The sequence below is a fragment of the Macrotis lagotis genome, chromosome 1, assembly GCF_037893015.1.
Source record: "Macrotis lagotis isolate mMagLag1 chromosome 1, bilby.v1.9.chrom.fasta, whole genome shotgun sequence".
In the NCBI taxonomy this organism is placed as follows: Eukaryota; Metazoa; Chordata; class Mammalia; order Peramelemorphia; family Peramelidae; genus Macrotis; species Macrotis lagotis.
This window is the reverse complement of record NC_133658.1, coordinates 799,809,933-799,826,816: the sequence shown is the minus strand read 5'-3', so window position 1 is coordinate 799,826,816 and position 16,884 is coordinate 799,809,933. Positions and strand designations below refer to the sequence as shown.

The following is a 16,884-nucleotide window of genomic DNA, read 5'->3' as shown; positions in this document are numbered from 1 at the left end:
TGACAGTGCTAGAGGAAAAAATGGAAAATAATGAGAGTTATAGAAGAAAGAACTGGGAATTAACCATTTGAATTGGGAATTACCAGAAAGCAAAGGGAATTAAAAACTTGGCACAAGAAATATAAAACTTTGCCCAAGCAACACATTAGAAAATTAGAATTATTTACATAGATGCCAATGATTCCATGACACAAAAAGAAAATATTAAAATAAAGTCAAAATACTGAAGGGGAAAAAGGTATCTCACTTACCAAAAAAAAAAAAAAACAAAACAGAAAACCGTCTGAGGGGGAAAAAAATTTAATAATCATTGGATTATCTGAATGCCATGACCAAAAATTGTGCCTAGACATCATATTTCAAGAAATCTTTAAACTACCCAGATTTCTTAGAACCAGAGGGTCAAATATAAATAGAAAAAATCTACTAGTCAGCTTCTGAAAGAAGTCTCAAAATGAAAACTACTGGGAACATAAAGATATAATATATATATATATATATATATATATATATATATATATATATATATATATATATATATTTTCAAAATCCAGAGCTCCCAGGTCAAATATACTGAAAGTAGCTAAAAATAAAAAAAAAAAATCAAGAATCCAGGACCTACAATCAGGATAACAAATGACTTAACAGCCATCATTATAAGACAGTAGTGAATTTAGAATACAATATTCCAGACTGCAAGGAATATATAGACTTAAAATCAATAAATAAGAATTACCCAGCAAAACTGAGTATAAAGACCTTTAGAAGCTAACCCTCTCTTCCCTTTCCAGTCTTCTAACATCTACTCCCCGTCATGTACTCCAGTTGGACAGTCTTCTTGCTGCCCCCCCCCCCCAAAATACACTTCAACTCTCTGTTCAGGATATTTTCTCTGACTGTACCCACAGCTGGAATGTTTCCCTTACCTATCTCCATCTACTGGCTTCCTTAAGTTATAACTAAAATTGCATCTTCTACAGAAAACCTTTCTTTCTAATCTCTCTTCATTTTTAAGCTTTTCTTTCCAACCCCTCTCTTATTTCTAGTGTTTTCCCTCTATTATGTATTTATCCTGAACATAACTTGTTCATAAATTAGATGATAAGCTTCTTGAGGCCTCTTTTTATATCACTAATAATGAGCACAGGGCCTGGCACACTACAGGTATTTAATAAATGTTTATCAATTTAACTGAAAAAAATCTCAACATAATTGGTATACACAAGTTAAAACATGTAAATGAGGAAAGGGTGAGGGGGAACAGTTTAATAACTTGAACCTCATTCTCATTCAAATAGGTCAAAGGAAGTAAAAATGCTTAACATTATATATGCTATACATATTAACATTGGCATGTTATACATATGTTATACATATTAACATTATATGTTATACATATGCAAATACATACACACATACTTAAAAACAGCTGAACAGAGAAATATATGTCACAAGACAGGGAAATAGGAGAGAAAGGGGATCGGGGAAAATCAGTTTTAAGCAAAACAAATTCTAACAATGTACAAAAAAATTTATACCTCTTTATCAGAATGCAAAGAATAGGAATATGAGGAATGGTAAACAAATATAATACATAAATGTGATGGTGATATAGCACCACAATGCTATAAGAAATAACAAAGGGAATAGGTTCAGAGAAAATGGTTTAGACTTCTTATGAACACATGGAAAATGAAGTAAACCGAATTAGAACAATAAAATTAGGGACTGTATTCAGAGATTTCAAAAAATAAATGATGAAACATGCTACTACCTCCTGATGATGTTAATCCTATGCTCTTGAAGAAGACCATGACATCAAGAAGGTGATGCCATGACAAGCACATAAATTGGATTAGAGTAGGGGGTGCTGAACTAAGTCACCAGTTTCACTTTCTCCTTCTGAGCCATCTGGGTCCAGTGGTTGGATATAAATCAGGATGACTGGAAATGGCCCTGGATGGGAAGCATTCTTGCCCAAGGTCACAGAGCTAGTAAGTGTCAAATGTTCTTTCTTCCTGAAGGAACCCCTATGCCAGGGTTCTAATCACTGTACTACCTAGCTGCCTAGGCTGGATTTAGATTCAGGAAACTTGTGTTCAAATTTGGCTTGGATACTTAATAGATTTCTGATCTTGGGAGTCATTTAATGTTTCATTTTATTACTTGTAAAGTCAGAAAGACATTAGAATTACTGTTATATATTTAGCATGGTTATACATGTACAGTTTAGAGATTGTTTTCTGTCGGGGGAAGGTGAGGGAAAGGATGGAGAGAGAGGAAAATGTTAAACTCAAAACCTTGCAAAAAATGTCAAATATTATTGTCACATATAGTTGGAAAAACAAATTTTTTAAAAAAAATTATTGTTAGAAAAATGCTTTTAATAAATTTTGAATATTAATGAAATGGAATACTATTATGCTGTAGGAATTATAAGCAGGCAGATATCAGAAAAACCTTTCAGATTTACATGAACTAGTATTGAGTGGGAGAACACTGTACACATTAACAGTCACAATGTGTGATGATCAACTATGATAGACTTAGCTCTTAGCTCTTCTCAGCAAAAAATGATCCAAAAGGAAAGCAGTTTATGACTAAGGAAGAGATGGAGAACATCACTAAAAACAAACTAGATGATTTTGATTATATTAAATTTTTAGCTTTTGCACAGACAAAACCACTGTAACCAAGATCAAAAGAAATGCAGTAAACTGAGAAACAATCTTTACAACTAATGTTTCTGACAAAGGATTCAGTTCTAAAATATACAGAGAACTGAGTCAAATTTAAAAAAAAAAGCCATTCCCCAATTGACAAATGGTCAAAGGATATTCAAAGGCAATTTACAGATGAGATCAAAACAATCCATAGTCATATGAAAAATTGCTCTAAATCATTACTTATTAGAGAAATGCAAATTACAGCTTCTCTGAGGTACCACCTCACACCTCTCAGACTGGCCAATATGACCAGAAAGAATAATGATCATTGCTGGAAGGGTTGTGGGAAATCTAGTACACTATTACTTTGTTGGTGGAGTTGTGAACTCATCCAACCTTTCCGGAGAGCAATTTGAAAGTACTCCCAAAGGGCAACAAAAAAGTGCATACCCTTTGATCCAGCAATACCATTACTGGGTCTATACCCTGAAGAGACGATGAAAAAGGGTAAAAACATCACTTATACAAAAATATTCATAGCAGCCTTGTTTGTGGTGGCAAAGAATTAGAAATCAAGTAAAAGTCCTGCAATTGGGGAAATGGCTTAGCAAACTGTGGTATATGTATGTCATGGAACACTACTGTTCTATTAGAAACCAGGAGGGATGGGAATTCAGGGAAGCCTGGAGGGATCTACATGAACTGATGCTGAATGAGATGAGCAGAACTAGAAAAATCACTGTACACCCTAACAGCAACATGGGGGAGATGATCAACCTTGATGGACTTGCTCGCAACAATCAGAGACAATTTGGGGCTGTCTTCGATGGAGAATGCTTTTGTATCCAGAGAAAGAATTGTGGAATTTGAACAAAGACCAAGGACTGTTAACTTCAATTTAGGAAAAAAAAAAACCTGATATCTTATTGTCTGATCTTGTTATCTCTTGTAATTTATGTTTCCTCCTTAGAGATATGATTTCTCTCTCATCACATTCAATCTGGATCGATGTATACCATGGAAACAATGTAAAGACTGGAAGATTGCCTTCTCTGGGGGAAGGAAGATAAAATTGGGAGGGGGGGGTTGTAAAACTCAAAATAAATAAAATCTTTAAGCACCAAAAAAAATGATCCAAGACAATTTCAAATGACAAATGATGAAAAATTTCATTCACATCCATAAAAACAACTAGGGAGCCTGACTGCAAATCAAAGCATGCTATTTCAATTTTTTTGTTTTTCTTTTCTTTCTTGTTCTGATTCTTCTTTCACAACATATCTAGGTGGAAATATGGTTAATATTAATATGACTGCATATGTATAAACTATAACAGATTGCTTGCTGAATTGAGGACAGAGAAAAATTAAATACTATTAAGTGAGGGGGAGAAATGAAAAAAGGAAAATGCTTCTAAATCATTAAAGTAGTATAGAAATATCTGTTTTTGACATTGCCTATGCATTTATCACATTCTAAATGAATAAAGAACTGGTCTTAGAGTCAAGAAGATGTGAGTTTAAATGCCATTCATATCTGACCCAAACTGATTGGGTGACCTGGTCAAGTCACTTAAGCTCTAAGTGTCCTAGGGAACTCTCTAAGATTCTAAGGTGCAAAAAAAGGTGACAATTTGGATTGACAGAGTAAGTTTCTCACATGGCACTACCTATAGTGATAAAATTATACGGGTCAAAATAAGGTTAACTCTTCTTGTTACATATTTCAAAAAAATCTTGTATAATTCTGACAAGTATGGGAGGCATCTTGCTAGAAGGAGTAATTTGAAGGCAATTTTGTTAGATCAAATCAAATGCTTTTTATTGTTAAAAAATAATAAGCACTGTGGGATCTTGCAGTTTTTACAGTTTTCCAATATCTCTGTGGCCCAGAAAGAAAGCTATTTGTAAAAGTCCACACCTTCATGGAAGATTATCCTTAATATGTACCAGAGACTGATATGCAATAGGCATGACAGGAATTTGTGATATTTTGTCAGTTGCCCTTTCTCCCCCCCCTTGTAACAACAAGATTTAAGATACAAGTATTATCATCCTCATGTTATAAATAATAAAAATGAAGCTGACACTAAAGAACTTGCCTGAAGTCAGCAGGCAATTAAACATCAAAGGCAGAATTTTAATCCAAGTCTTCTTGACCCAAGTTCAATGCTCTCTCTACCATGACAAGCACTCAAAGGGTCTTTGTATCTCATTCTCCTCATCAATAAATAGCTTCCATGTTCATTTTCAGTTTTAAGTACTATCCCCAGTCCAAGATTTTAAGTTCCTTGAGTATAGGAACTGCTCCACCTTTGATCTTTATATGACTAAATGGGCATGCAGTGGATAGGCCTGTCAACTGGAAGGCTCTTCTTCCTAAGTTTAAATCTTATCTCAAGAGATATGCTAGTTGTGTGACCCTGGAAAAAATATTTCACCAGGCATGCCTCAGTTTCCCCATCTGCAAAATGGGTTGGAGAAGGACAAGGCAAACTACTCTGCAAATCTCTGCCAAGAAAATCCTAAAAGGAGTCATGAAGAGTTGAACACAACTGAAATGACTGAGCAAATAGCTAAGTGCCAAAGCATCTTATATAGAGAAGGTTCTTAATTTTTATTGAATTGGACGGCAGGAAAAAACTGAACAAAAAATCAAGAGCATTTCAGTAAAGAGAGCTTTCAAAGAAGCTTCTATCCTCTATTTGGGTTTAATTTATCAAAGGGATTTTTAAAGGTACTATTATGACCCTAAGATTCATTTAATTCTTTTATTAAATCTAATTACTGTTTATTTGCTGAGGGATTAGAATCCCTTCCCACTACTTCAGTGATTCATTCGACTATGAAGAACAAAAGATTACTCCAAAACTAACCAGTGAGAGAAGGAAGAAAATAGCTGGGCTTGCAAATTTATTAGTTAAAAATTCAAGGACCACTCTAAATCATTTATATGACATGCTTAATTTAAGAGTAGCTTTCTAACAGCTTTGTTTCCTGTGGAGAAAAGGAATCTAGAAATTCAGTCTTTTTTTTTCCTTTCCACTCATCCTCTTAACACAGTCACAGAATCTCAGAGCTTCAAGACATCTTAGGAGCTATCTAATCCAACTCACATATGAATCAAATGATACTAAAAGAAAATGAATAGTTAAGTACTAGATCCATGAATTCAGTGGAATAAGTAACTTCTGGTGAGAATGCAGACTGTGACCTTCTCTACAACTGACAAGACTGAAAGAGTAACCTGAGCACTGAGAGGAGAAGTGCTTTACCCAGGAACAACACACAGTCAAGATGTCAATGGTGGATCTTGAACCTAGGTCTTCCTAGTCACTAATTCAGATCTCTATCCACTGGGCCAGGCTCTATCTCAACAGAATAATCACTCAGATTTAAATACCTGCTTACTGTTATATACAGCATCTAATTTTGTACATTGCAGCCACTTAATGTTTATTGCATCAATTATAATAACCTCTAGCATTTATATAGCACTTTAAGATTTACACAGCAATTTACATACAACATCTCATTTGATCCCCCTCACAATAACCTTGGGGAGGTGTTATTATTCTCTCTATTTGACATTTAATTAAATTGAGGCTGAAAAAAGTGAAATGACTTGCTCAGGATGAAACAATAAGCATCTGAGGCAAGATTTGACTCCTGTCTTCTTGCCTCCAAGACCTGCTTTCTTTTTCACTTTTTCTTTTTTCACTGTGACTCCTAGCTACTGCATAAGCATGATCTGATTTCATCTTCAAAATACGCCTGGTGAAAAAGCAGTGCCCTGCTGTCATCTCCATTTTCTAAAAGAACTGACTTGCTCAAGGTCATACACCTGGTGAGTCACAGACCAACTAATCAAATACTTTTCACTGCACCTCATACTTTATCTGAAGGACAATAATAAAATAAGCAGCTGCCTTAAATTTCTTTCAACTCTAATAAAATGCTATTAAAAATGTGCTTATTTACCTATTTGTTCATAAAGATGATGACAAAAAGCTCAGTCTTACTGCTGAGTAGAACTTTTAGAACTGAATTAATTCTTCAAATTACAAAGATGTTGGGGCGGCTAGGTGGCGTAGTGGATAAGGCACTGGCCTTGGAGTCAGGAGTACCTGGGTTCAAATACGGTCTCAGATACTTAATAATTACCTAGCTGTGTGGTCTTGGGCAAGGCACTTAACCCCATTTGCCTTGCAAAAAAAAAAAACCTAAAAAAAAATTACAAAGATGTTACAAATGGATGTTCTTTTATCTAGGAGGGAAGAGTTCAATTATTTCCACAGAGCAATAATACTGCCAGCCACAGAGTAGGTAATTCACTTTCTACATAGGTAATGTAAATAGGAGGCAAAGTACTCTGGAAACCATTCATTTAATCAAAAACATTTCTTAAAACACCTTTTCTGTGTAAGGCACCACACTAGACCCTGAGAATACAGTGCTTTACATATATTACCTCATTTCATCCTCAAAAGAGCCCTGTGAGGAGGGTGTTATTAAAATTTCTATTTTAGAGGCAAAAACTGAGATAAAAAGAGATTAATGATTTATCTAGGGTCACAGAACTAGTTAAGAGTCTGGGGCAAAATTCAATCTCAGGTATTCCTGCTCCAAGTCCATCCTCTATCCATTCTAATACCTATTATGGGTCATAAGAGAATTCATTAGAGAAGGCCTCAAAATCTCATAAAAGTATGAGGCAAGATTCCCTGTTTAAAAAATAAGAAGTTAAGGTAACAGTAGGCATTTAAGGAGAGGTGAAAAGTCTGGAAAAGCTGTGAAGATGATTACAAGGGTATGTGAACTATTTAGGTCATGGTAAAAGAAACTTAATTGACTATTTTTTACATCTATTTAAACAACATTCAGTATGCCATATATTCTTGCTACAAACAGGATTTGGCAATACGTTCATAAGATTTTGACACCTATTCTTTCATTCTTCATCCTGAAACCATACTTGTATCACATTGGATATTAAGTGTACAATTGATGAAAAGTTCATTGGGTTTCAGTGTTCGTGGGTTTCAATGGGGGAGGGGGGCTTAAAACAGTCAAGCTTTCAAACTACTAAAGCATATATTTTTTCCATCTTGGATATGTAATTTTATGTACAGTACAAGGTCAAAAGTATTTTTTTTGCATGTCAATGTTTTACTGTCTTATGAAGATACCCAGATCTTATAGCTCAGCCAACTAGATTTTTAAGAACTATTCTGTCATATAGTCTCACAGATTAATAACCTCAGCATTATCCTCAATTCCTCATTCTCCCTCACTCGCCATATAAAATTAGTTGCCAAAACAACCTTAGGTCCTACCTTCATCACCTCTAGACTAGAATATTACAAGTCTCCTGTCTGATTGGTTGTCTTGCCTCAAGGTTTTTTCCCCACTCCAGTCCATCTTCCACTAAAGAATTTTCTTAAAGTATAGATTTGACCCTGGGGATTAGGAATGAGAGGAAACCTTGGAAACTGGTATTGAACTCCTTGGGAAAAAAGGGAGAATGACCTTGAAGCTGACACACTGTAGCAATGAGGCTCTGAACTGTATGTCAGAAAGAATTGGAAAACCTAATTCCATCACTTACTAATCATCTGCATATGAATATAATTTAATTTCTCTGAGTCTGTTTTTTTTAATGTAGATAATAACTGCAAATCATACCTTAGAGTTGGAAGTGATCCCATAGATCAGCTAGTTCAATACCTTAATTTTATAGATGAGATCCAGAATGGAAAGAATCTCAAAGTGGAATGATGACAGTGGAATGAGATAGGCAACAGAGAGAAATATCCCTTATTTTCAGGGTCAAACTCTTCTTGTGACAAGCAGTCTCTTCCCTAGATAACCTTTCTCTTATGTACAACAACCCCAGCTAGCCAACTGGATTGGAGAGTCAAAGTCAACATCTAATATGCACACAATGTCTTCTATATGCTATAGATTTGTAAGTTGAAAAAAATAATTAAACGAGTGCTAGGAAAAGCAAAGACTACATCACAATTAGTGGTTGCCTACTCTACCTATACAACTATATCAGATATTAAGGTTGTTTGCTCATATAATAGCAATACTGTCCTATTTTGGTTAAGACATTATCTAGTTCAAGATAGATAGATTTCAGCTTACTAAAAAGCTTCAGGAAGAAAAGGATTGAGATTTATTCTTTACAGGTTTATAAATAAATAACATTTTACATAGTGTCAATAAAAACATAGTGAAAGGGGCATCAAACTAGGAATCCAAAAATCTAATCCTACCACTTATTAAGTGAGTATAGGTAAATTATTTAATTTTTCTGATTCTGCTTTTTTAATGTGTAAAATGGGGACAACAATTATTGGGTCATACCTCAGATCCAGAAATGATCCTAAAGATCATTTAGTTCAAACCTCTTACTTTAATTCATGAGGGAACTGAAGCCCAGAGAAGATAAATGACTTGCCTGAGAGTAAAACAGTTAAAACTGTTGGAATTCAAATCCAAATCTAAACCTAACATCAAATCAAAACATTTTCCCCCCTCACTTCCACTTCTTAGAATTCACAGGTTTCTTCAAAATTCCACTCAGGAATCCTATATGTGACCTTTTCTGCTTGTGTCTTCTATGAGAAATAGCCAGGAGGTTCAGGGATTGAAGAGTAAAAGGCAGAGGGGGAGAAGTAACAAAGGAGCAAGATGTAAGACCTGAAAAGTGGTAAGAGGGCCAGACAGAAGGGCTTTAAAGCTAGAGGATTATGTATTTGAAAGCAGGATTCACTAGAGTTTAAAGTTAAGATAGTTACAGATACACTTTAGAAAGATCAATTTGATAGATGAGTAGATAGATAGATGGATGGATGTGGGTGGATGTGGGAAGAGACTCAAGGCAAGGAACTGCAGTAGTCTAGGAAGTAAAGTGAAGGACCTGTACTAGAATGGTAACAGTGTCAGGAGAGAAAGGTCATATACAAGAAATGTTACCAAAGTCAAATCAATAAGACTTGGCAATAGATTAGGAGTCAAGGATGATACCCAGGTTACAAAGTTGGGTGACTGGAAGGATAACAGAGCCCTCAACAGTAACAGACAAGTCAGAAAGAAAGGACTATGGGGAAAATTTAATGAGCTCAGTTTTACATATGTTGAATCTAAGATGTCTACTAGACATCTAGTTTGAGATGTCTAAAGTAACTTGTAGATTAAAGAGAAGACTGAAGGGAGGTGAGGAATATAGAAGTAGATTTAAAAACCATCAATTCAGAGATGATAACTGAATCTATGGGAGAACTGATGAAATCAACAAGTCAAATAATACTGAGGTGAAGAAAAGAGGAGTCAGTATAAAGACCTGGGGGACATCAAATTTCTGTGGTTATGACCTGGATGAATATTTAGTGAAGGAGCATTCAGACAGGTAAGAAGAGAACAGGAGAAAGCAGTGGCCCAAAAAAACATCTAAAAAGAGAATAACAAGGAAAAGAGGGTGATCAAATGCTACAGAAAGGTCAAAAAGGATTAAGACTGAGAAAATATCATTAGATTTATGACTGTAACTTTGGAAAGAGCAGTTTCAGTTGAAGGTGAAGTAAGAAGTGGAGGCACCAACTTATATATGGCCTTCTCAAGTTTAGCCACAAAAGGGAGGAAAATAGAGATGGTGACATCGGGTGATGGTTTTCTGAGAAAGAATTGTAGATCTGTAGATAAAAGGAAAGTAGAAATGATAGAATGATAAGAGAGGGAAATCTACTAGAAAAGACAGATAGGGATGGGCTTGTTTGTGCATGTGGAAGAATTCAGTCTTGGCAAAGGGGAAAACTATCTCTTCACTTGAGATGGGATAGTAGGGAAAGATGTGGAGGAGAGAAAAGGGAACTACTGGTTAATAGCTTCAATTTCTATCACCTATGAGGCAAAGCTCTCAGTTGAGAGACTGTAGGAACAAAGAGCCTAGGGAGGTTTGAGAGGGATGAAAAGGCTTGGATTTGATTGACAGCCTTGGATTTTATGTGATCAGCCTGAAATTAAAACCCGAAAATGTCAAACAAGAATCCATAGTTGCAGGGCAACTAGGTGGCACAGTGGGATAGAGCACTGGCCCTAGAGTCAGGAGGACCAGTTCAAATCTGGCTTCAGACACTTAAAATAATTACCTAGTTGTGTGGCCAAGGGCAAGCCACTTAACCCCATTGCCTTGCAAAAACCTAAAAAAAAAAAAAAGAATCCATAGTTGACTCTAGATTAGAATAACACTAAGGCTTCTTAGGCAGGGGAGTGTGACATGATCAAACTGGTGCTTAAGGAATGCCAATTTGCTAACTATGTGGAAGATGGAATTGGAGAAAGAAAAAGACTGAATGGAGAAAATGAGGAAGTGACTATATAGTTCAGACAAAAAAAGCAATGGGTGAGTAAATTAAAGATAATTTAAAGAAGAGATAAAGGAGACCAAAGATGTAAACTCCATGAGAAAAAAGAAAGGGACAGGATGAAGGGTATTAAAACAGAGTAATTGAATTTCAGAAAGTAGCTACCAACTCATCAGAGATCAGAATGAAAGAGGAGAAAATAGCGGGTGTCAAAGTAGTTGAACCACAGAATAGCCATCTGCTAAAAGGAGAGAGGAAAAGGCTGTTGCAGGAAGACTGAAGAAAGGAAAGAAGAGAAACTGGAAGATAAAAAGAGTTAATCAAAATAGAAGAAAAAAGATTGCCATGTAGCTTTTAAATTAGACTACAAATCTGTAGTTGGATTCAATCACTAATTGTGTGGCTTTCTCCATGATCAAGAGCACTCAAACAAAAATGAAGAAAATGAATGATGCAGATTAAGTCACTACAGTTTGGTAAGGTATGAGCCAGAGTAGGACCAGGGGGTCAAGGAATTCAAGATTAGTTGTACTTTTTAACCATAAAGTCAAGACTGAAATCAGAGACCACAGTAAAGGCAATAGACTGGGAGAGCAAAAAACAGGTGAAGTCACTGTAGATTACAGTGAAGATGAATGTCTGGTTTGAGAGATGTGACTCAGACAAAGAAATGCAAGGATAGGAAGTTTCAATTCAATACTGAAATAGGAATTTCTCTAAGCAATGCAAAGATCATGGCTTAGGAGCCAACAGGTCTAGATTCAAATCTTGCTTCTAATTCTACTTGGGAAACTTTGGTCAAGTCACTTAAGCTCCCTGGTACCCAACTTCCTCATTTGTAAAATTAGGGGGTTAGACCAGATGACCGTAAAATCAAGGATATGAAGAGAAAAAGAATTCTGTGGAGCCAAGTAATGGTTTGAAAAAGAAATAAATTTGGAATATTATCCAGAGAATAATCTGGAACCCCTGTAAATGATTATAGGAGAGGTCTGAATGGAACAACAGAGATGAAAGAAATGAACCTCATAGGAGGAGAGATTTCTGAATGACAACATCAAAGGGAACCTTTGTAAGTGTCACTAAGAAACAAAAAATATGGCTACTTTTCTTCCCTCTGTTCCAGTGTGTCTCTAAATAGGAGAGAAGATGTTTCCAATTCAAGAAAAAGAATAGCTAAAAATAAAGTGTTTTGTGGTGACAGTCAAGTTCCTTCAAATCCAAGAAAATGAAAGATGTAGAAGAGGAAGAAGGCTAAGCTAAAGGAAAGTCATTAACAACAGAATAGTGATTCCAGAAAGCACAATAAAATGGAAAAACATAGCAGGATAGAGACCAGAAATTAAGAGCAAAGATGGATATGGATGAGAGACAGTAGGGAATGGTACTTGTAAATATACATTTTTACCCAAACAGTCAACTATTATTGCTAATAATAAATCCAAATTCTTACCAAGCATTCATTACCATTACTATTTCAAGTTACTTCCAAGAAAATGAAAATCAAGGTTAAAGTGAATACTATACCTTTCTTAGGCTCTCATACTCCTCTCGAAGTTCCCCTGGTTTACTTAATTTGATTGGTGCTCTGAATATAAAGTCTGCAGATAAGAATAAAAGGAAAATACTTGAATGTACTTTTCCAAGTAGGACTTCATATTCAAATGAATTCAAATATTTATTATGGACTTATGTAAAAACATTATGATGCATAAAGCACTTCAATGAGTTCTGGAGAAGCTATGAAGATGAAAAACCAGTGCCTAAGTCTTATGAAATTTACAGTCCTAGTAAGAATGTCAAAGATACAAAGATAACTATAATACAAAATAGAATAAGCTGGTCGGCGTTGTGATTCCCACCTTCGATCTCTAAATAACACTACCACAATACAAGATTTTCTACATAGAATTTCAATAGTTGTGTCAATGAAGAGTGTATTTCATGTTAAATTATTTGAAAAACCATTAACTCTTAGACTAGGTCTAGTTTCATTAGAATGTTAGAAGAACACTTGAAGTATTACATAAAAAACTGCACAGTTGGAAAGGACCTCAAAAGACAGACTAGAATCGAGCCATTAGATTATTTCTTATAATCATTTAGGACTCCGAGTCCATGAGACAAGGTCAAGGGTTTAAATCAGAAGTCCTGAGTTCAGATCCTAGTTCTGTCATTTACTATCTGGGCTACTGTGGGCAAGTCACTTCACCTTTGTGGGCCTCAATTTCTTAATCTATAAACTGTAAATTGAACTTGATGGCAGCTAGGTGGTACAATGGATAGAGCACCAGATCTGGAGTCAAAGAAGTCTACTAAGTTCAAATTCAGTCTCAGACACTTACTAGTTGTGTAACCTTGAGCAAGTCACTTGACCCTGTTTGCCTTAACTTCCTCATCTGTGAAATAAACTGGCGAAGGAAATGGCAAACTATTCCAGTATCTTTGTCAAGAAAATGTACAGTTGGACATAACTGAAAAAAAAACTGAACAACAAAGATTCTAAGATCTCCTATAGCTCTACCTAAGAAGGAATCCCCTCCACAATATTCTTGACAAGTAGTAATCAAATCTTTAACTCAAAGATGTACATTTTAAGCTACTTCATGATACTTTAACTTCCTACTCTTGCCAAAATGAGTATATGTGAAAGCTATACACAAAAAGGAAAACAAACTTAAAATTCTTTTTGAAGAAGTCAAATTTCCTATAAATCTGTCCTTAAGTTACTTCAAAGGTCTAAATTAAAATATTACTAACCTTTCTAGCAATTTCCCATTCTTTTTAGGTAAATAAATATTTGCTTTGAAATCACCTTCAGGTTCTAAAAAACTGTGTTTTTCCTTTTTTAGTTGAATTAGTTATATTTAGAAAGCAATGCTTCTATTTGTTGTGTGGTAACACTTAAAGAATGTAGAAGACATTGCCATTGCACACATTCACCCTAGGTAGTAAACAAACTCAGGGCTCAATGTGCTAAAGACTGATTAATCACCAGATTTGAGCAGAAAAAGTTACATCACCTTTAGTCACTAAAAATGAGAAAAAAAATTCCTAGTGATTATTCTGAGAATTTCATCCCTTGTGCACATTTCAAGCATACATTATATTTCAAAGGATTTAGAAGTAGATAAGACCTTCAAAATCACCTAATCCAACCATTTTAAAGATGTAGAAGCTAAAGTCAAGACAATTTAGGTAATGTGGTCATGGTCATAAAGGTAGTAAACAGCAATACCAGGTCCTTTGATTACAAATAAAGGATTTTAAAAATCTGTACCATACTCCCATCATGAACTTTTAAAACAGCTAATAAAAAGGTTATAGATTATTTGGGGGGGGAGGGTGCAGGTTTAAAGCAACATTTTAATTTTAGTCCATAAAAGTAAAACTCATTCACATAAAAGCTACCTTCTTTTTCAAATGCTTTGGTTTGATGAATGAGTATTACAAACAACCTGCTAATATCATATTCAGGCAAAGAGAAAAATATATCAAAGACATGATGAATTAGGAATCTCCAAATGCAGATATCCATCAGGCAGGTGTTATTGATGTAGGGCTGAACCTCAGAAAACTAGGGCTTCACAAACACACACGCACGTATGTACACATGTAAATACACATATTAATATGTATGTCTAGCTATATTTGGGAATCATCTACACAGAGATAATTGAATTCATGGGACTTAATAAGACCATGAAGAGTATTTAAAACAGAAAAAAAGATCTAGGATTGAGTCTTCGGAAATAGTCATGGTTAGGGAGGCAGGATGGGATCTAAGACAAATAAGGGAAGAACTAGTAATATCCAGGAGGAAAGACAGTCAACAATGTCAAGTATGCAGAGAAGTAAAAAAGGATTAAAATGAGAAAAGACCATCAGATCAAGCAACTGAAAGATAGTTGGTTATCTTAGAAAGGGAAGTTTCAACTGAAAGAGGCAAGGTTGGAACAGTAAAGAATAAGATGAGGTCTTCTGCTGAGAGGGAATGGAAGAGATAGGAAAAGAAAAAAGAAAGCATGGAACTGCTATGGGAATGCAATTGAAAATCAATTAAAAAGGAAAAAAAGAAGTCAAACAACAATGAGAGGCCACTTGAAATTAGAACATTATATAAATTTGTAGTGGATGATGTGTTTTAACTTTTTCCAACATTGTTGAGCACAGATCAAAAGTATAAGCAAAGAAGGTGGATGGTAGAGGATGATCCAAGGGTTGTGGACTAGCAAAAAGTGAATGGTAGTAGCACAAGAGGGTAAAATACTATGTCAATGCATGGTTGGTCCAGTATGACAATAAAAGAAGCAACCAGCACCAGAAAAGGTAATCAGGGTTGCAGCAACCTATGTTGAAAGCCAGATTTCCATGAGTAGAAGATAATCAAAGACTGAACAGAGGAGATAATAATAAAAAGATTTTTTTCATGACTGAGAGATTCCAGAGGAAACAATGGAAAACAAGGGTAGAAGAGAAAGAAGACTTCAAACTGGTAGACAAGACAAGATGGAGACAAGACTTCAGGGAAGAGAAGGGGATTTTTTTCTCTAGGAGATGGTGACTGATCAATTGGAATGGTGTACAAATCTGCCAATTAGAAGTATGAACTGATTAGAGACTCCTTTCAAGTTCAATGACGATGACAAGACAAATGTTCTCTCTCCAAACTTTGAGAAGGTGGAGATAGTTGAGGGTAAGGTAAAATCAGATTAGAATCTTGTGTCTCTTCCCCAATTGACAAATGGTCAAAGGATATTCAAAGGCAATTTACAGATGAGGAGATCAAAACAATCCATAGTCATATGAAAAATTGCTCTAAATCATTACTTATTAGAGAAATGCAAATTAAAACTTCTGAGGTACCACCCCACACCTCTCTGGCCAATATGACCAGAAAGAATAATGATCATTGCTGGAAGGGTTGTGGGAAGTCTGAGACACTATTACATTGTTGGTGAAGCATGAACTCATCAGACTTTTCTGGAGAGCAATTTGAAACTACGCCCAAAGGGCAACAAAAAACGTGCATACCCTTTGATCCAGCAATACCACTACTGGGTCTATACCCTGAAGGGATGATGAAAAAGGGTAAAAACATCACTTGTACAAAAATATTCATAGCAGCCCTGTTTCTGGTGGCAAAGAATTGGAAATCAAGTAAGAACTGGAAATCAAGTAAATGTCCTTCAATTGGTGAATGGTTTAGCAAATTGTGGTATATGTATGTCATGGAACACTATTATTCTATTAGAAACCAGGAGGGATGGGAATTCAGGGAAGCCTGGAGGGATGTGTAGGAACTGATGCTAAGTGAGATGAGCAGAACCAGAAAAAAAAACTGTACACCCTAACAGCAACATGGGGGAGGTGATCAACCTTGATGGACTTGCTCATTCCATCAGTGCAACAATCAGGGACAATTTTGAGCTGTCTGCAATGGAGAATACCATCTGTATCCAGAGAAAGAACTGTAGAGTTTTAACAAAGATCAAGAACTATTACCTTTAATTTAGGAAAAAACTGATCTCTTACTGTCTGATCTTGCTGTCTCTTATACTTTGTTTCTTTCCTTAAGGATATGATTTCTCTCATCATATTCAATTTGGATCAGTGGTATACCATGGAAACAACATAAAGACTTGCAAATTGCCTTCTGTGGGGAGTGGCAGAGGGAAGTAAGATTAGAGGTTAAACTCAAATAAAATCTTTAAGTACAAAAAAAAAAGAACCTTGTGTCTCCAGGAACCCAACTCAGTTCAAACATTTAGTAATTATATCCCAAAGTAGGAGATGTGGCAGAATTCAGAGAGGTTATCTCATCATCACTTTGAACACTAGGAAGTG

The 16,884-nt window shown here is 35.4% G+C and overlaps 1 protein-coding gene across 1 annotated transcript in view; it reads right to left on the bottom strand.

The window, feature by feature from the left end:
• Positions 1 to 16,884, bottom strand: part of RNF169 (ring finger protein 169) — an 87,068-nt gene that overhangs the window by 41,118 nt on the left and 29,066 nt on the right. The window contains exon 2 of the mRNA XM_074216869.1: positions 12,565 to 12,638. Within this exon, the coding sequence (XP_074072970.1) occupies positions 12,565 to 12,638 (74 nt within the window). The remainder of the gene's footprint in view (positions 1 to 12,564; positions 12,639 to 16,884) is intronic.